A 21055-nucleotide genomic window follows, 5' to 3' on the forward strand; every position below is an offset into this window, starting at 1 on the left:
CCCTGTTGTTCAGTATCGTTATCCTTACCGCACAGTAGCGTTCTCTTTGTGCAGCACGGTACATATATCTGTCTTTGTCGTACATAAATGCGTTCCTTCTCTATGATTAAATCATGTGCTGCCATCGATTGAAGACAGAAGAACACCAACTTGTAGAATGTAAGAATAAATGGTAGCACATAGCTTACGTTTGAACAAGGAGGTCTTGTGTTTAATAAGGAGCGCAATACCGTGCGATAAGGACGGAGATACAAACGGCGCTAGACAGAGAGGACGACACTGTGCGACAAGGACAGACATACGAGCGGTGCTAGACAGAAAGGGCGATAACGTGTGAACTACTTCATATAAATCTATGCTATCCTAAATCGCGGCGACAGACTGTCACGGTGATGATGCTACCACAAGCCGCTTTTATGCACCAGGCTTCGGAGTATTTATTGCAGATAAAACCGGTATGCTCAATAAAAATGACTCCTGGTATGGCTTTGTTCATTTTAAATATGTAAAGGAACCATACGCGATGAATAATGCATTTTTATCCTACAGTTCTTTGACTAACATATTGTTGCAGTACGAGAGGACGTTCATGTAAATTTTTATTCGACTGTCTTGAAGTGCAACTTAATGCAATTGCAAAGAACCAGAATAAGCGCAGACCTTTAGAAGAAATGCGTATTTACCTGTTGAAGTATTTCTACAGATTGATACTAGAGAAAAGTTCTGAACGAACTATGAGCGACATTCGAGTGTCCGACTATAACGATCCGCAATAAAATAATAACAGGCTTAGCTTAAGGAAAGAAGGAAAGATATGCTTTGTCATAGGTTTTGAAAAGATATCTTTAAATTATGGTAATCTATCTATACATTGAATCTTTATATGTTGCATTTAGAAATTATTATGGCATTGAAGTTGATTCACGTAGAGAACCAAAACAGTCGTAATTGTTGATCACATGCATGAGATGTATCTAAGATCACATGTATATCTATAAAATGTTACATACATACATACAATGTTACAAGCCGGTTAGTAATATTTTAATTGTTCCTTTGATGGCACTATTAATTTGCATCATTGCATGCTTCTTTACCGCCTATGCATCAATTTTTATTCGTATAGTTGCATTTAGATGGCGCTATGATATTCATCAGCTGATTCACATTTGTAAATTCACACGTATGCTCTCTACTGAATGTTTTTATTTTCTCTTGAATCTTATAAAATACTTAGTAATTTAATAAACAACTTCATACACTATTTAAAATACTAACTTTGCAACAACATAATATTTCTAACAATATACATAATAATGTTCACTAATCGTTCACTCGAAGCAGTGAGTTTCAACTCACAATTATCTACTACGAAGTACGTGCCTAAAATTTCATATTCTATCATTTATATGATCAAAATTTTTTTTATTCGTTTTAATTGTTTAATATTTGGCAGATCGCATCAATCTACGAACGTTCAAACAACAGAAATTGTTTATAATCAGAATCCCGTGCAAACCGTCGAAACAAGAACTGTCGAGGTATTTGTAAATATATTTTAAAAATATGGCTAAATTTGATTTTAATAATTTTGCATTGTTTAGACTCAAACTATAACCGAAGAGAAGAAGAAGCCAGAAGTGAACTATGAAAGACTGGCCCAATTTTTAAATAGAGTTACGCCTTGTATATTAGAAGCATTAGATGAATCTTATGGAACCAATGCATTTGAAGATTATGAACCAAAAATTGATGAAGATTTACTGACAAGCACACAGCTTCTGCAAAAGATTCACAGCACTGAATCTGATTCTCAGGCATTTGTTGTCTTTTATAGTTATTAATTTCTTTCATTCTCTTGTGTTATTTAATAATATTTTTAGATGAAAGTAAGTGATATGAGTTGGAGTATTGGAGGAGGAACATTGGCAGTTTCTTTTGGTATTCCTTACCATGAAACATGGTGTGACCATCTATCTAAAATGCAATTGTACAATCAAACAAAAGAGGGTAGTTTTACAGATAATCCAAATAAAACACTGGAAACAAATGCCTGTATAACAACGTTGGCTTATCATCCAACTGAACCATCCATTATAGCTGCTGGTTTATTCAATGGTAGTTTACTTAATTGTAAAATTTCTAGAAAAAGCATGTTATTTATAAACTAAGAAATAATAGTAAATATTATTTATACCAAGGTGATGTTCTTGTATGGAACTTAAGAGACAATGTATCAGTGGCACCAACAACAATTTGTACCCATGGGGATTGTGTGTCTCAAGTGTACTGGAAAGCAAGGACTATAAATGATGTGTCCTTGCTTGTGAGCTCCAGCAAAGATGGATATATTTTCATCCACAAGATGATGGCCAATTTTACAGTTGCCCGTGAATATAAACGGTAATTATTTTAATGCTATCAACACGTTTTTACAAACATTTATTTATAATCACATATGTTGCATGTTTTTAGACTGAAATTAACCAAAGAATATAATCCAATAGAAAACTCAAGGCCACGTAGCGCAGGTGGCACACGTGAACGCGCTATGGAATCCGGATTATGTATTACTGCCTTCGATTTTTCGTCCAGAGATCCCATATTTTTTATCGTGGGTACCTTATGCGGTGGAATATACAAATGTAGCTTAGATCGTGTTGCTCCTATCGAAGGTATGGATTTTTCTAATAAATTCTTAAACTTTATTTTATTCTATGAAAATAATAATCAATTTTTAATTTTAGATGATGAAACTCTAATGGATCCTGTAGTAGACGAGTATGAAAGGCACGAAGGTAGTATTACGTGCATTAAATGTTCCCCGATACGTAATCTTTTCGTCACTGCTGGCACTGACAAAGAAATTCGTATATATCACTTTGAAGAGGTAATAATTTTATCGTTAGAGTTTATTTTTGTACTTTGAACGCCATAACAGATTAAAACCTTTATATAATCTAGCATACGAACTTGTGGTCGATTTCTTGTGAAAATACAATCGTGGGTTTAACATGGATGCTCGGGAATCAAGACATATTCGCAACTTATGGTGCTGGCTCGGAGATTAGACTTTATAACGTCACTGGTGGAAAATCTGTGACAAATATAAATTTTGAGACCACTGATAGACAAAACACTAGCTGCTTACGTGTGAATTTAAAAAAGTAAGCATTCGTAGTACATATAATATGTATGTGTAAATTTGAAGTATGTAAATTTGAAGCATCAATAATATATGATTTGTAATAATATGTAATTTGCATTATATTGTTTGTAATACTTGTTTTATAGAAATATGGTAGCCATTGGTGACACACAAGGAACTATAGAAATTTGGAAAATCCCAAGGCAATTATTGTAAAGATATTAAATAATATGCATTATAAAATTGCTTTTTTATGTATTCATTGTATTATCAATGTTATTATCTTGTAATCCGTATAAAAACATGTATATATTTATTGTGTAACAGCATATATTACTTTTATAAGAAAAGGCAGTCACGCACGCACACATTTTCAATATACACTGTTCTATTTTCGATTTCCTCTTCCTAATAAATATAATAACATGCAACAAAATTAGGCACGATATTAATAGCACATGATTACTACATCAGATATTCTATTATTTAAATAGCTTAACATGTATTTTAAACTAGACTTCGTTGAGTAAAAATAACTTGACAAATTTATTGCGAAAATGTATGAAAGAAGCAATAATGCCACGCGTCCGATTATAAGTTAATATTTAAGACGGCAGCAATTCAAAACACAACGAAACTAAAATATTTTAATTTCCAGATTTAATCATAAAGTGTATCAAATATAATGCAGTTTTTTAAATTCTCGTATAAATTTACTCTTTTTCTATTTATGCTATAGTAACATTTTTCGATAATTTATGGGGAAATAGACAATTCTCTGAATTGTTTACAATTGTAAATTGGAGTAAATAAATGAATACTTCCACATTATATAAACAAATATTTATTAATACTATGCAACAACTAAATAAATACTTGAATTCGCTCGACAATTTATTTCATAGTTATTTACGTTTCTTTTAAGTTCCATTACCTTTTATCTTGCTGATTCATCCAAATATCTGATGTCACAACTACCTGTAACCATGAACATTCAAAACCTGCCTCATGTCAAGTCAACATGACTAAGTACAAACTGTGTGTAATCGTATAAATCTTCTTATTTGTATTTTTCATATGGAAAAATAAAAGACATGAATCATTTTGGTACGTAAGTTTAAAGTATGTATACACAAACAGATTTGAAAATAACTGACATAGGAGGAAGAGTATGCTATAATAAAAAAATTAAGTAAAGAAAATAAAAAATAATCATGTTTCACTACAAAGAAAGGAACATCAATTCGGCTAAATAAATATAAACAAATATAATTCTTCTTGCCTGTATCTTCAATGGGCTATCTTATTTCATTTAAATTCTTGCCATTTTGTAGCTTCATAGTAGTGAGGAATTAGATAAATAGAAAGAATGTCACACAGAGAAGTAGAACAAACTTGATTTGTATCTGAAAATTATATCGAAATCAAATTTCTTATTTTTAAGACGTCTTGTTCATAAAATGACTTATAATTCTTTCGTATTTTACATATGTACAATAAATTTAAATTATGAAATCTCTATTAAGTGCTCATAGATTGTAATTGTTCAGGTCATGATTAATTTTTGGTGAGTCATCGAGATATAGCGAAATGCACAGTAACAAATTTAAAACTGCTAGATCTTACATTTAGATATGAATTTGTACTATTTCATTCCTATTGCATGTCACGTAAAGAGATACGTCTTATGACTAATTTTCCAAGAAGTTGAATCATATAAATAAGTACATAACTCTCTGTTGAGAAGTAGTAAAGCGCTTAAGGATTATTTCAACACATTTATTTCATAATGAAATGTATGATGAAGAAACCAAAGAAATCGTAAAACTTATTCGCTTTTCTATTGATACGTGACACACTTAGACTTCCTGAACGTTTTATAGCGGATCTCTCCCATGACCTTCTTCGATATTTATGCAAATACGTTGAACAATACTTTACCGGATGCTATAATTAAAATATAATTAATCTACAAACATTATGTTAATGGAATATACATACCCAACACAGTTATATATCCAAGTAAAATCCAACAACATTGCAATAAAATGAAAATATCCAACACAGTTATAAATCCAAGTAAAATCCAACAACATTGCAATAAAATGAAAAACAAACTGCTAATAATTCAAATGTTTTCATCCATACTTTTAGGGGTTTTTCCTGAAAAGTATGGCATTTTTTCCTGAAAATAACGTTTTTTAATTTTCGTTCTGAAAAGAACGGTTTTTAATTTTCGTTCTGAAAAGAACGGTTTTTAATTTTCGTTCTGAAAAGAACGGTTTTTAATTTTCGTTCTGAAAAGAACGGTTTTTAATTTTCTTTCTGAAGAGAACGATTTTAAATGTTCCTCCTAAAAAGGATTTTCTTAAATTTTCATCCTGAAAAGGACGGATTGTTTGTCGATGTTTAGTTTATCCAAGAAATTGTTACTACATGAATAAAACGTTTGCGGGCCCTGAAAAGGGCCCTAAAGAAAATAGAATAATAAAGAGGAAATGTGGACGGGATATGCGCAATGTGTGTGAAGTATAGTATAAGGTAGAAACAGGATTAGTAATATTATCGTCGAAGAGTATTGGAGAACAAAGCTGAGCGCTTCTTTGCTGCATACACTTTCGGCCGGTAGTTCTTCGTCATTATCAAAAGGAAAGGACGATGAAAGCGAAAGAAATTAAGGGGAAAAAATAGAAAAGAAAAGAATAGGTAGAAAAAAAGACAGGATTGTCTACGATACCAGGAAACGTTAAAAATTTTCTCTTGTTGCTCTATTTTTGTTCTTCCGATTTTTTTTTCTTTTCGAAGGAGCAGATCCATTCATACGATAGATGGAGATCAAAGAAGCTTCAATTTGTGGCATGTTTTTGTATACACGTGTATGTATATATTCGTCTTCTGAAGTCTGGTAAAACAGTATATAGGTTTTCGGTTACTGAGAAAATTTTCAGGCGTTCCGTCACTTATCAGTTTTTTTCCTCGTTCATTTCAATGTATCTTCACATTCATTCTCTCGAAGGTTCTCGCACTTTTGCGTTTACTCTCGTTAACATATACCGCGTGATATACAGATAGTAGCGGTGGTAGTAATAAATGTGCGTCCAGTGTTCATTCAATTCGAATTTTACACACGTGACTCACATAAGCGCGCATTTTTTCTGACGTTAAACCCTTAGTTCTGCTTCTTTCATTTTCTTCTTATATACAATTGTGTGTATATGAATGAACTATATGCATGTATATGTATGTATGCTTCTGTGTGTGTAGTGTGTATGCCTGTATTTGTGCTGCATTGAAATACTTTTCAAATAAAGTCAATTCTGACTTTTATCTCACGAATCCCCTCAGAAATTTCTGCTTCAAAACTTTCTACAAAAAAGATCCTCACATCAAATCCTTGTCTCTAGACGGAGGAGGATTCAAGAATCTTTTTCTTTTTCTTCTTCTGTTTTCTTCTGTTTTTAAATCTTCTCGGCTTGATCTTGACCTTCCTCGACGACTATTGCACACCAACACTTTCAATTCTACGTGTACATTTTGCTTTGTCTCTTGATATCATCTGCATTCATTACTGTCCTCTGTAAACTTGCCTTGCGTTGATACTTCCTTACTTTTATCTTCAATCATTCTTTCCACTCGCACTGTTTCTCACGCATACTCTTCACTGGTTGTATATATTAATTTTTTTGGCGCTTTTTGTTCTCAAAAAGACATTTTTCTGATGGTTTTTTAGAAATCCTCTTACATTCGCTCCAATCTCGTTCAAATCCACTTTCTCGCTTCTTCTTCATCAATAATAATCAATCTTGAAAGACTATTATAGTTCCCCTTTTACCCGTGATTAATCTTCCATTTCATAATGCTGCTACCTACGCTTCTTCTTCTTCTTCTTCTTCTTCTTCTTCTCTCTATCATTTTATTATCGTCGACAACCTTTTCCTTTTTCCTTCTTCGTACTTCCTCCTTCTCCTCCTCCTCTTCCATTGGTCACGCGTCTACCACACTTTCTTCGAAAAAAAACGCGTGTATACATATTCGAATAACAGTACCAAAACTACGATATATAAATGATTACGCTTTAGGTACGACTTGGATATATATTCCTTCGCCATATTGTTCTCCAAGTACTTACTGGCTATCTGTTTCAGTTTCTCTTAGCTTTCCTGGAGGATCATCATTATATTATCATCATCGCCGTTCACAATAATCATCTCGCTGTGTCGTAGCTGGTCCATCGCTTTAGCAATGAAACCTCGAGATGTTTCTTTCTCTGATAGGAGAAAAAACGGCAAAAAATAATTGTTCCTCTGTCGAACCTCATAGTGGACGATTATTAATTATTTATTATATCATCGAAAAAATTTCGAGTCTTCTCTTTACCTGCACGAGAACCTGCCTCTCGTGTACGTAATATCCTGATTTCTTCTTCTTCTTCTGTTTTTTCATTACAAATAACAGCCCTGGTTTTCACGTCGGACGCGCAAACACGAGACGATTGTTTCGCCAAGGAAACAACGGGATGCGCGTCGAAAGGTGGCCAATCGATAATCCTTATCTATTCTGGTCGATCGCGCAATCGTTAAGTTTCCCGTTATCCCCTTGCCACGATTTTATTTCTTCCTTGTTTCTTCTTCTTGGTCCTCTCTCGATCTTCATCTTCTACTTTCATTCGTTCGAAGAAATAAAAATTCGACAGGAGTTGCGTCCAGTCGAGATTCTCTCTCCTCTTTGGTATAATATATACCATGGTGCGTATGATTTGTTGGTAAATCGTACACGCCATTTTGAGAAAAATCGGCGATTTATTGTGAACCGGAATGTACTTTTCTTTATGATTCTTCTTACTTTTTAAATATGAAAGTGACCAAGTTATAAGTCCATCTGTTGGAATGATAAAGAAATCTCGTTCCTGCGCGTAACGACGCCGTTCATTTTACTTCTTGTTGCCACCATTCTTCTTTCCTACCATTCTTCTTCTTCTTCTTCTTCTTCTTCTTCTTCTTCTTCATTGCTTTATTCTTCTCTACAAGCTTGAGGCCGCAAAAAAGATTCATATGTATATCGATCAGACGATAACTCGAAACGTGCGTTCGAAAATATGCTGCAGCCATATTGTATCCCAAAAATGAATCTCTCTTCTTCTGCTTCATCTCAGTCGTTTTTTTTTTTTTTTTTTACATAACAAAATATTCTCTTTCACGCGCTCGCTATGGCTCGCACGATCGAATTTCGCTTCACACATTTATATACAATTGCTTGCGGATCTTATCTTTTTTCCCTTTCTTTCGCCTAGATCCGCTTTTCTTTTTCATCGATCGGTCCTCCTCCAAAAAAACTTGTTATTCGCGAAACGGTCACTCTTATTACGATATTTTTATAATACAGTGTTTCTTATGTATGCGCACGATTCGAATCTTAAACGTACTGCTTCTGCGTGTTTTACGTACAATAATAGATATATATATATTATATAACCTCTATTTTCTTATGTACCCTAAAACTTGACAGCAAATTGCATCGTGTCCACGACGGAGTTTTATTAAAGAGACACGAATGGGAAATTCCATCACTTTATCGTTTTATACATCGTTATCTTACGTCGTTTCTATCCCTGCATCGTTCATACGACTCTCATCCACCTTTTATTTCTTAACTTCGTTTAATCTTATCGTCTTGTATCGCAGAAATCGCGACTCGGTAAAGTTTACTTATACCTATATAATTTACTGTCTAACGATAAACTCGTCGCCACTATTTCGTTGGGGAACGACAGAACAAAAGTTCTGATCTTCTGTGTTTTTTTTGTTTTTTGTATAATCTTACCGGACTCGCGAAGCTTATACTCTCGAAGACGACAGGTTGATAATCGATATAGTTCATCGATTTTTCGTTTCTTTTCTTTTTTATGCTTATCGCTCTTTCTTTTTTTTCTAGATTCAAAATATATTTTTTAATGCTGTTATCAAGAAGATGAATTCGAAAAAAGGTAACACGAGAAAATCTTAGATTTCTCGTGAACACGAATGAACAAAGACCTGTCGTTCCTTAAGTACAAGCTTCCTCGAATGGATAGTGCCCTTTGGTGCACCGTACAAGTCTACCTCGTTCGTTTTAGCTTTTTTTTTTAAATACTTCTACAGTTTCATTCGGTTTAAAGCAGACCAGAGTTTCGTAGAACAATGCTCTGTACAGCGATGCTCGGTTGTAAAATTGTAAGCTTACGAAAGGACAAAAAAAAAAGAAAAAAAAGAAGGTAAGAGAAATCATTCGAAGAAGAAATGCCACATGGTTTGTAGGACGCAACTCTTAAACGGAGGAGAAACATCTGCGCGATAGAGAAAGGTCATTTTCTTTAGACCTTCTTTATTCTTACATACCTTCTAAACAATTTCTTTTGCGATCCGAAATACTAGTTCCCAAAATCTTGGAAAAAGAAAGGAAAAAATCAAATTCCTCCTTTTTCAAAAATTTAGATCGCTTGTAAATTTCATTCAAAACATGATAGAGAGACTGCTGCATAATTTGCATAACGGTAACTCAGCTATAAGAGCAGCTGTCACTACATCAAATTACTTAAATTTTTATAATAAACTAAAACAATACTGATCATAGGTACAGCTGTAAAATTCATTAAAATAGAAAAAGGCAGTCAATCGATTAAACAACATCAAATTATAATACATAGAGTCGATCTACTCTTACAGTTAAAATTTATCTGATCTGAGTAGCATGGAAACTAGGTCTACAACTCAAGATGGCCGCCGATCAAACATGGAATGGACATCTAGTAGTCCCGTTAATTTAGCAATTGACTAGATTCGAAACGTATCTATACGAGTAGCATACAATTTTATTTCCTATGCAGGAAATTTCTATTTTGCAGAATTTCAGAATTTACCGCGCAAACGTTACTCCCCTTGTTGAGTCTTGAAACAAAAAAGAGAAGAAAGAAACTAAAGTTACTTCGCACACCGTCTATACGTAGGAAAAATTATTGTCGCGCACGTGCGGGCGATGGCATGATTATCTTTCTAAATGCTTCTTTCTTCAAACTACACACACACACGGTTATATGCTAATATGTGTGTGTGTTACTTTGCTTTCTCCTTAGTATCAACCGCACAATGAAGTACGAACCGCTCTGCACGTGCGAGAAATCGAGAGAAGTTAAACGGACGCGTTCTTCCAGGTAAATACTTTTTATGATTTTTTCATCGTTTCTTCTCTTTGTTTAAACTATTCGTTTTACGAATCGTTCGAATGATTATAACCATAAACGATGTTCGCGTTGACAATGCACAAGATAAAACGCGTCCGTTTCTTTTCTTCTTCAAGAGCGAGAGTCTCTCTCCCTCCTGTTTCGTATATAATATATTTAATATATATATTTTTATATTTATTCTGTCTCGCACGTTCTTAAACTCACACAATTTTTCTTTTGGCACGCTCGCATACACGCACACACTTGCATTCTCGCTCTTTCTCACGGTATCACCGACGCACACATACTTTCTGAAAACACGCTCAAGGTATATATCAAGGTACATGGTCGAATCTCGATTCGTTAAAATAGTCAGTGCGTTTTTTCTTTACTTGCCGCCATTGCGACCAATCCGTTTCCCCTACTATTTAATAGTATAGCCGCACGTCAGAACGATACGGATAATTGTTTTATCATAATACGTAATAATTTCATGCTATTTGTTTTGCGTCGTTCATCCATGATCTTCGTAATTTTTGCAATTATATATTTTCTTCAAGCTAATTTCCTGAAATAAGACATGAGAAAAGAAGAAAAAAGAAAAAATAAAGTTATATATGTTTTGTAGTCACGCATCGCGCTGACGTACGGCTGGACTTTCACGAGCAGCAGCAGGAAGAAGGATAAAAAATATTGTCATCGACAGGCTCGTCAGAGATGCGTTATGGAATTTACACGAGTAAACAATCGATAGATTACGAGAAACTTCTCCTTGCTACCGTAGGTAAAAATCGTACTCTCCTTAACAATGGTCTAGCTCTTCGAAAATGTCTTTTTTTCGATCGATATATAAATACGTGTCGTAGAATCACGCAGTTAATATGATCTTTATTTCTTTTCTTTCGTTATCATTCGGTGACATCGAAGAGAGTGTCGCCTCGAATTCAATGCAACTCTATTCGAATGCAAAGCGACACTTAACCTACCAATCCTTTACTATCGAACAGCGAATGAAAATGACTGATATCGAATGATTTCCACGTGATTCTACGACCACTAGATTCCCTTGGTATCGAAATAAAACGAAAAGAAAGTGTTTCTTTCGCAAGAACGGTTGAGATCAAAGCGCACGCCTCGAATTTTGACGATTCTTTCAACGAGAATGATTTAAAAATTGTAAATGAAACACGAACAATCCCCGAATACGATATATGTACGAAGTTGAAATGAAGAGAAAAGGAGGAACGATTTAGATCAGAATAATAACATCAATTGATTTACCGACTAAAATCATGCATGTGTTTAAAATATATTGATTCAAATATATAGTCATTGATCATGGCGCTTCAAAAAGACAGAGCTTTCTTTCATTTTTCTCCCTCTCTCTCCCTTTTTTCTTCCTATCTCTGGTTTTTCATCACACCTCTCAACTTAATTCTAAATTTAAGGCTTAATTAATTAATCGACATAGTGTTTCGTGTGGCTGTGTTTTGTGTCCCTGTATAATGATCAGTGCTTCATATGAAATCGATGAGCTGTTGATTTTCACTCTTGCATAAAAGATCAATTTTTTAAAACGATATTACATCGTATATTGGTAAACGAATGTCGCGCTTCGAACTCACCTCGTGACAAAATACTTTTGAGGTTAAAACGATTCGATGCGCGACACACGACTTTATCGTTCGTTTTTCTTATTGTTTGACGTTGTCGTTCGAAGACGTTGGTTCCATTTTGTTTTCTTTTATATGTTTCTTCTTTAATTATTCCGATAAGCGGGTTCATTCTCATTTTTTCCCTTCGATTCATTGTTTTAATTACGAATTTTCTTTTTTAAGAATGGTTCGCCGGTATTCTTTCCCTAACGAGAAGTAGTACGGATATGCAAAAATTCGTATCGATTCATTTTTTCGTCTGCTCTTTAACATCACTTTCGCACGTGAGAATTTTTCAGATACACATGACAAAAAGAAAGAAGAGAACTCTAAAACATGAATAGAAAAAGATCTTTCCATGTACGTACATAAAATTTCACCCTAAACCAAAAACATACGCACACCCATGGGAACGAATTACTTATAAAGCTACATAGAACAAAGTAAATCATGAACCGTGGAAATAGAATAAGTAGCAAGCGATTGATATGTTCTTCCTGAAGTCATTAACCTAAAATTACATAGACTTGTAATTTAAAAAAAAAAAAAGAAAAGAAAAAGAAAAGAGAAAAAGAGCACAGCTTTATTAATCTAATTAAAACTTAATTTTTAAAAAAGAGAAATATGGAAAAAAGAAGAAAAATGTAACATTCATTTTTCGAAAAGTAACGAATTATTTGCCTAATGAATTAATAATATTTAAATATACCCGTTGAACGCGCGAAAGAACCTTCTAAAGAAACCACAACCAGAATTACGTAAGAATTCGCTATTTAGCTGGAAAAAGAAAAGAAAAAATAAACGAAATTTCGATCGGAAGAATCCGGATGAGTGCTTCTCCTCGTTATGCGTCACTGAAGAATCTAATAACACATCGAAGAGACGGTTTTCATGGAAGCTCAAAAGCTAATTTACACATCCAGAAAAGATATAACACACCTAGTCCGATGCAATGACGAATCAAAAAAATATTTCTTTCAAGGAACTGATCAAAGGAACGAACAAATGTACCATTTCGACGCGTTTCCTTTTTCTGTACAATAATTATTATACTTTTTCCTTCCCATAACGTTTAGTGTCTCTACATTAGAGTTATGCGAAATTAAAGTAGAATTAGAATTATTAGTTACGGTTAACCCTTTCCTTTTTCCAAAAGAGACCAGCAAAAGAAATTATTCAAAAGGTATAAAGATATACACGTGTATAGATTGAAACAGGACATGCGAGGGCACGTAGCCATTTTCTACGTGCATTCGTATGTCACATGATGTTCGTCGACGGATGCATCACGGTGTATATGGGGAGTCAATGATGCCACACTCGCGTGAACATATAAGGAATGACGGACGTCTACTTCCTACGAAACTTTTGTTCGTGAATATTCATTGAAAAGTTTTTTTAGTAACTTAATAGTACGATACGTACAGAAAACAAATTTCATAGAAAATTTCTGGTAAAATAACGATAATTAAAGATAAACTTTTAACATAAAGTTTTCCAACTCAAGGTCTCTTTTTGCACAAATCTCGTTAGATATATATCTGGAGGTATTATTTTATCCTTATAAATAAGTATAATAAGACTATAATGTCTTTGACATTAAAATTATTAGCTATAACCTAACTCAAGAAACAGACTCCTAAAATTTTCGCTAAGAGTGGTATCTTCTGCAACTTGTTTTACAAAATGAACACGTGATACATCCATGAAGCATTCACGAGAATCTTAATTTTGTCTTATTGATTATTCTTCGATTTTTCGTGTAACTCGCGACGAACGATTTTGTACGTTACAATATCACAATAAATGCCAGTCGAGAATGGATCGTCTCGTATTGTTCGTGTTGTTATCAGCATTTCTTGCCCTACTTCTACCATTTGTCATAAAAATGAAAACGAATTGAAAACGAAAAATAAAAAACGCTTGCAACTTCTTTTCGTTTAAACTGTACGTTTTAAATTCATCGCGTAGAAGATATTCGTGTAAACCTCAAACGGAAAGAAGCATATCTAGCTACATTCTCGCGTCTCTCCGGCCGGAAACGCGTTCGAACATAAAATTCCCGCCCGACCTCGATCCCATTTTTCGAAACGACCCAAGTTCTCGTTGGCTCTTATAATTAGAACTACTAGCTATATTCTCATCTTAAAGTCACGAAGGTGGATTACGACACACAAGATGGACGTACTCGAAAGAGTTCCTAAATAATATTAATTTTTTTGCTCTTGTCACGAAAACATTGCACCCTACATTTTAATTTGTTCATTACTTTCCTATTTCCCTTTTTGCATTATGCTTTCGAGCATTGTTTTGTTTTACTCTTATTTGTGTTCCACGATCGCGTGTACGTACATCGCTAATTACTAAGTTGTTTGGATAATTAATAGCAATATGTCGGAGTACGCGGCAAACCCCGCATTTTATGACAAAGAAAAACATGTTCCTTCTCCCACTTATGTTCTCTTATCCTCCCGACTTGATATACAACTCGCACACAGTGTGTATGTGTGTTTCATATTTTACTCGTTTCGGCATTTGCGTTTTTCTCTCTCGAAAAAGGCGGTAATAATCTTGTTTTCATATATTCATCGTACTTGCACGTTCCTTAAATTATCCCACCTTATCGTTTAATCATATACATATAATATATAATATATAATATATATATATAATATATATATATGTATGTGTGTGTATATATATATATATGTTGATCAATTACCAATTAAAAATTAGTAGTACCTATAGAGTCATCATCACAGCTAATTTCTTATCATCTTTTAAATTAATATTATCGATTGGTTGATTATTCACTTTGTTATTCGTGCCCTTTTTTCTTTGGCGTCGCTTCTTTTCTCGGACGCCATTTCTTCCTCTTTCATATATTTTCTCTCCCTTTTACCACGCAATAGCGTCCTTTCTTTTCCCACTAAATTTCGTTCGCCTCAAAGATCGCTTGAACCGAGTCTGGCAACCTTCAACTGTTTACTTTTTTTTTTACGTTTTCTGTATTTTTTTTTATGTTTCACTTTTGCACATACTGACTATTTTTTGCACTTCTCCGAGACTCGAGCAGGTAATTACGCATATTGCTGTTACTTAAAGTTTCAAACTCTTTTTAAGCCTTTTGCTCTCAATCGGAACGGAACAAAACGCCGTTATCACCGAGATATTTCGATTCATTTACCCTTTATGTATATGAGATATACATAATGCACATCGTCCATCTGCGTTCTGTTTCGCCGTATGTACACTAATCCCTCCCATTTTTTTTTTTTTTTTTTTTTTTTTTTTTTTTACAGTACGTTTACAGATGTTGCTTGAAGTTTACAACTTCTTTATCCGCCCTCGTCTGTCTATTTACACCATTCACAAACGATACGCGTCTGTGCGATAATCTCCGTATGCTGAAAGCTAATCCATTCTATCGATCTCTCACAGGACGGCAGTGCTTAATTCGTTTTACTTCACGCCCAATGAGGTCTTAAAAACAACTCGTACCGAATTTGAAAATTTTCCATTCGAATCCTGGCACGTATTTACAATTAACATTCGAATACCACACCTAATATAATTATACATATACAATTCAAAGCCGATTAATAAAATAATAATCACTGGACAAATACTGAAATCTTCTAGCAGTTTAAGACAAATCATTGTACTTCCTCCTTCGAATCAAAAACATCAAACGAACGTGGCGAAGTATTTCTTTTAGCGAAGACCCTCGATAGAAACCCATTTACTTAAAAAATCTGGAACTTATGTGTATATTGCTAGTGACAAAACTATGTATGCGATAAGAACGATTCTCTATCGATGTGATCCTATCTCTGTATTTTAGATTGTTTTTTCATCTGACCAATTGCGACAATTCCTCTTCCGTCGAGAGCAGAAACTATTCAACAACAAGTATGGCGACCATCGTTTATCTTCAAGCTCTTATCTTATCACACATGTGCTATCATAAAAAAACTATTTTTCTCTATGGAAACTTAGACGAACAGAAATTTGAAGCTGTCAAAGAACCTTGAACAAATACGATTTTTAAGAAAGGGAGACGAATTCAAAGAAACTAATCTAACTGGAAAGATATATGTACCCATCAAATAATCGAATTCTTATGAAATCAAGAGGAACGAAGACGGATGTTGATTAATATAATTCTTTCCTTCTTTTTTCTCGGAACTGCAACTCCCTTTCGCTTTCTGCGAACCGCCACACAGCGACGATTCCCAAAAAGGAAAAAGAGAACGAATGGAGATAGTGTTCATTGAGTACCGTTGGTAAATTCAAAAACCAATGAAACTCCTCTCGATTTTACATCAGAATTTCTGTCAATCATTCCGTGAGACATACCACTGTTAGATGCTATAGATACGATTAAAAATTTGTTTTGCCTTACGAGACTACGAAGATGGAGAAAGTAATTGAAAGTTCGAGATTGCACATTTTTGCCATCTTTTCTCTTTCTCTCTCACTCCTTCACGCAAGATATATACATTCACACGCATGAATACACTCAGTAGCTTTTTCTTGAGATCTGCATGTACATATACCGAAACCTATCTTCGTAATTCACCTTAAAAATTAAACTTATGAAAGAAGAAAGAAAGTAATTACTAAAGAAAAAATGAAACTAACGTAATTTAAGAAAAGAAAAAAAAAAGAAAAAATAGTGCCTTCTTTTAGATAAAAAGAAAAAAACATATTAGTTAAAACACCACTTCAAATAATTTGGTCAGTCTACTTGATTAAATATATGATCGTATTTTAGGTAAAAAAAAAAAAAAAAATAAAAAAGAAAGAAAAATGCAAGAAAAATTAAAAATTATTGTTACTATCTTTGTCATGTAACGAGTGCAACGTTAGAAAGAAAAAAATCATTTATAACAGTATAAAATCAGCAAAAATTTTACTTTTGAAATATATATGTTTAGAACTGAACCAAAAAATTCTGTTAACTCATAATTTCAGTATTAAATAATAAATGATATCCAATTCCAAATTTAAATAAAATCACTTTATAATGAAATCTTATGACAAGCTTCTGACCACATTTTTTATATTAGATAAAAATTAAATTTGTCACTTAAAGAAAACCTTCATAAAAATTTTGTTAACTTAAGCAGAAGTATTGCTTAATCTCGAATTTACTGAAAAATGGAGAACAAAAATTAATAAACATTCATCAAGCATATATCAGATTATTTTCACTATCATTCATTCACACAATTTAATCCCATTTTTTCATTGATGAATTATGGGATCTCATCTGTATGCACGCTGGAAACACGTCACTTAAATCTTATGTAATGCTTTGCAGAACTATTGCAAAGCTGCAAAATGAGTAAGAATACCTTCGATAGTAAAAGAAGATAAACAGAAACCAAAAAATTTTACTCTGATAAATCTTTCAAGGATAATTTGATTATGTCCTTATGATTCATTGAACATTGGATTCTACCAAAACTATTGACAACTTAACTGAACCTGGGAGGCAAGCAGTTACATAGGAATAATAATTAGTCTGATATACACTTAATCGATACTTAGGTTTATGCTAAAGAGCAGTAGATGAATATATATAATACTTAAAGTTTACCACTTATGTTGTAAATATAAAGTATCTTTCAATGAGGGAAAAAAGCAATTAGCATACATCTTGTGTAAAGATTTAAATAACTATTTTGGAAAGAATTCCGGGTTGCAATTGAAAAAAGAATAAAACATACTGTCAATAATCAACAGTGCTAGGATGTAGCAATTTTGATTTAAAAAAAAAAAAAGAAAAATAAAGAGTATATAGCTATTGTTTTTAAAAATAGCTAATGCAGCTTTGCCTATGTCTTCGTACCATTTCGTCAAACAGATAATATAATAGTGTTTATGTATTTGTGTATGTGTATGCGTCTCTGCAAGTTAATCATATATAATAATAATCTAAAATACATACGTTTATATCTTCATAGACGGCGCATAATAGAATTGTTACAAGTTACCATATACTTGAATCATGGTTCACGGCAGACGCACCTGCGTCTTTCATACTCAATGTTTATATGTTTTGTATAGTTTTAAACAACGAATCCTGGTTTGTTTTTTCTTCATCCGCTCAGCATCTGATACCATGAAACTGAAGACGCTGGTGCCCTGTTTTTCTTGTTGCAATATTAATCGTGTATCGTTCTTAAGAGATTGTGTTATCGCGCAGTTATAAACACTTCTGTTTTTTGTTTGTTATGTTTAAAACGAACAGCTTGACATCACATACAAGAGAAAAAATACATCCTTAAATTCAAGAGTAGGAGAACGATAATATCGTACCTGTCTCTTTGCTTTTAGGAGCTGGTAACCGTTTTTAGCGGTTTGTTGGTCTTTAGGTATCAGGCTTGGACGTTTAGTATCATCTTTAGATGATTTGAAATATCGCAACTCCTGTCGGATTGTTGACAACTGCTCATCAGTCTCGTAGTCCAATGGCTCGGTGGTTTCGGAAGGCTCGCAGGAGATGGCGGTTCAGAAAACTTTGCACCCGCATAGAAACTGTTTGTTGGACTGCCGCGCGGACTGTACTCACATCGCAACGGCGAAGTTCTTGAACCCTTTGACAAACCGTGTGGGCTGCAACTTAGTCTGCCGGTTGAATTTCTGCCATGAGATCTTCCACTATTGTGGAAAAATGTTGACGATTTGATTGCACTTGAACGGTGATGATATCGTTCCACACCGACATTCGGTGAACCCTGCCGGTCTACTTTGTTCTTCAATTTCGGTACCGAATTCGTCATGGCTTCTTTATAATACTTTCGTCCTTTCTATCACTCACAAAGTCAACCAACCCGTCTGCAAAATTAATTACACTTTTAGCTTTCTAACACTTCAAAAAATGTTATTAATCGTGAATTCAATATTTTTAACATTTATCAGCATATGATTACGTCAACATGCAGTATTTTGAAAAGAAGATAAGAAAATATTTGATTTTATTTTATGGCAAAACAATTTGGTATGCGTCATTCCAAGATATTAAAATTTCATCACCAAGCAATATGAAACATGTTTTACTCAAATTCAATACGCAACTGCTATAAGTCTGACCCCATACTGATCGATGATAAAAGTAACATACATAAAACACAACACTGTTTAACTCCTTGTCTTACCATTTTTTGTGTAAAAAATATATTTCTGTACATATATATTGACATCAGATGATTACTATCTCAATGTCATATTTAAAATAGAACTGAAATATTATATACTGAATTTGTACAATTCTATAAATTAGACTTGTAGTTTAGAATTAAAATTAGGATTAAAATTAACACGTTTTACGCCCATTCTGGACTTTCCGTTCAAACTATTTTGGTTATAAAAGGAAACAAAAGTATCAAACATTTTCTGACAATATCTGACGCTAAATTATAATGTGTATACATTACGGTATTCTATATATTAGGCTTTTTTCTTTAATAAAAATTTAATAAAAATAAACATTTTTATAATTTGGTAACAATAATGAAATATAATTTATTTACTAAATATATAATATAATAAACATATTGCTTGTGTGATTCCACATAACATATTGATAATAAAATTGACGCGGCAAAGAGTATCTTAAACTTCGATATAAATACAGTTTCCTTTCATTGTATATAGCTTGTTAACCTACGCTACGAATGTGACTCGACATTATTGTAAGCCAAGAAGTTGTTACAAAAGTTGATTTTATTATTATTGTTATAATAAATAGATATATATAATAAATATAAATATATATAAATATAACAAATATCAAAAAGTAAATAACAAGAAAATAAAATCAAACACATTGCATTGAAATTACAACAGCAAACATAGAAGGGGGCGAAGAGTAATTAATTTTGGAATTATATCAAAAGACTTACCATATGATGTCCGCGGGCCACTTTCTAAAGATGCAACCAAGTTTTCGGCGGTCTTTATATTCAATGAATTTTCTAACTGCGCAATAATCTCGGGATCCAGGGCAAAAGGGTAGGGGGAATAAATGGTGGGGTACCCTACGAACCTCCTTCTGAGCACAATGCTACCTCACCTCTCTTATTTCGAGTTCTCTCGCAGTCCTCCCTATTCGTGTATTTTGCGAATTTGACCACATTCGGTGACCGTTGGTCACCTCTGCTTACACTTTTTTTCTTCCTCACCAAATAAAAATCACACGCGTCGCTCCCCGGAATTCTCACTCACTCACTCTTTCTCTCTCTTCCTTCCTCTCTTTCTCTCCCTCTCTCTCACGCTCTCACTTCCTTTTTTTAACGTAGCTGGAGAGGCACAAGATGGCGGACACGAGTTGTTTGTTTTCGCTATTCCGCACGGATTTTTCACAATACGATCACCGTTCGACAGCGAAATTCTACGTATTCGTACCTTCGCAACGCGCATGCGCATGTACACATACGTTCATAAAACGTGAAATTAACTTTTATCGGCAATATCTGTACGTTCTGCATATGTACGCGCACTCAAACCACGTTCATTCTATTTTAAAAACTGATATTTTATCATATCCGTGTTCAGCAACGCCTGTTAAATTTCTGCCTCTCTTTTTACGATTTTTTTCCTTCCTCTCTCTCCCTTTGTTTCACTTTTAAGTTCATATTTATCATTTTGTCAATTCACACTAAACACTCGCTGAAACCGGATATGTACTGCGATCGAACTCGTAAACTATGTGCTCGCAAGCACGATCCTTTTCCCATTCTCTCTCTTATCATTATGAAGATACGAGCGAAACTTAAGGATTACGAATGTCCCCCACCAGTCGTCTGGACCAATATTTTATAGCGTCACGTGATCTCATCTACCCAATCACGTGGTTTCCGTCTCGGGTTGTTCCGGCTTTTTTCGTATAAGTCATTAGGTTCCCTTTGAAATCTTTACAAAATTAAAAATTAAAAGCCCTCTTAACATTAAAAATATCTATGAATTTTTTGAAGTCGGATACTATTAGCGTTTGGTATATTTTATATTGAAATTACTAAATAAACTAATTTGTATATAACGATC

At 33.7% G+C, this 21055-nt stretch overlaps 2 protein-coding genes across 2 annotated transcripts; one reads left to right on the forward strand and one right to left on the reverse strand.

Annotated features, from left to right (window-relative positions):
* Positions 1-1145: 1145 nt before the first annotated feature.
* On the forward strand, positions 1146-3512 carry LOC138184149 (cytoplasmic dynein 2 intermediate chain 2). Its single transcript, XM_069121845.1, has 9 exons — positions 1146-1375; positions 1457-1541; positions 1605-1817; positions 1884-2118; positions 2202-2403; positions 2476-2675; positions 2748-2890; positions 2965-3167; positions 3295-3512. The coding sequence occupies exons 1-9, from the start codon at positions 1317-1319 to the stop codon at positions 3362-3364; spliced, it is 1410 nt and encodes a 469-aa protein (XP_068977946.1). The 5' UTR covers positions 1146-1316; the 3' UTR covers positions 3365-3512.
* A 12602-nt stretch (positions 3513-16114) lies between these two features.
* On the reverse strand, positions 16115-20796 carry LOC138184077 (proline-rich nuclear receptor coactivator 2). Its single transcript, XM_069121744.1, has 2 exons — positions 19915-20796; positions 16115-18847 (listed from the first exon to the last, which is right to left on the reverse strand). The coding sequence occupies exon 2, from the start codon at positions 18790-18792 to the stop codon at positions 18388-18390; it is 405 nt and encodes a 134-aa protein (XP_068977845.1). The 5' UTR covers positions 18793-18847; positions 19915-20796; the 3' UTR covers positions 16115-18387.
* Between the last annotated feature and the right edge of the window lie 259 nt (positions 20797-21055).

The sequence above is a fragment of the Bombus flavifrons genome, chromosome 10 (genome assembly GCF_040668555.2).
Source record: "Bombus flavifrons isolate JBK064 chromosome 10, iyBomFlav1_principal, whole genome shotgun sequence".
Taxonomy (NCBI): domain Eukaryota; kingdom Metazoa; phylum Arthropoda; class Insecta; order Hymenoptera; family Apidae; genus Bombus; species Bombus flavifrons.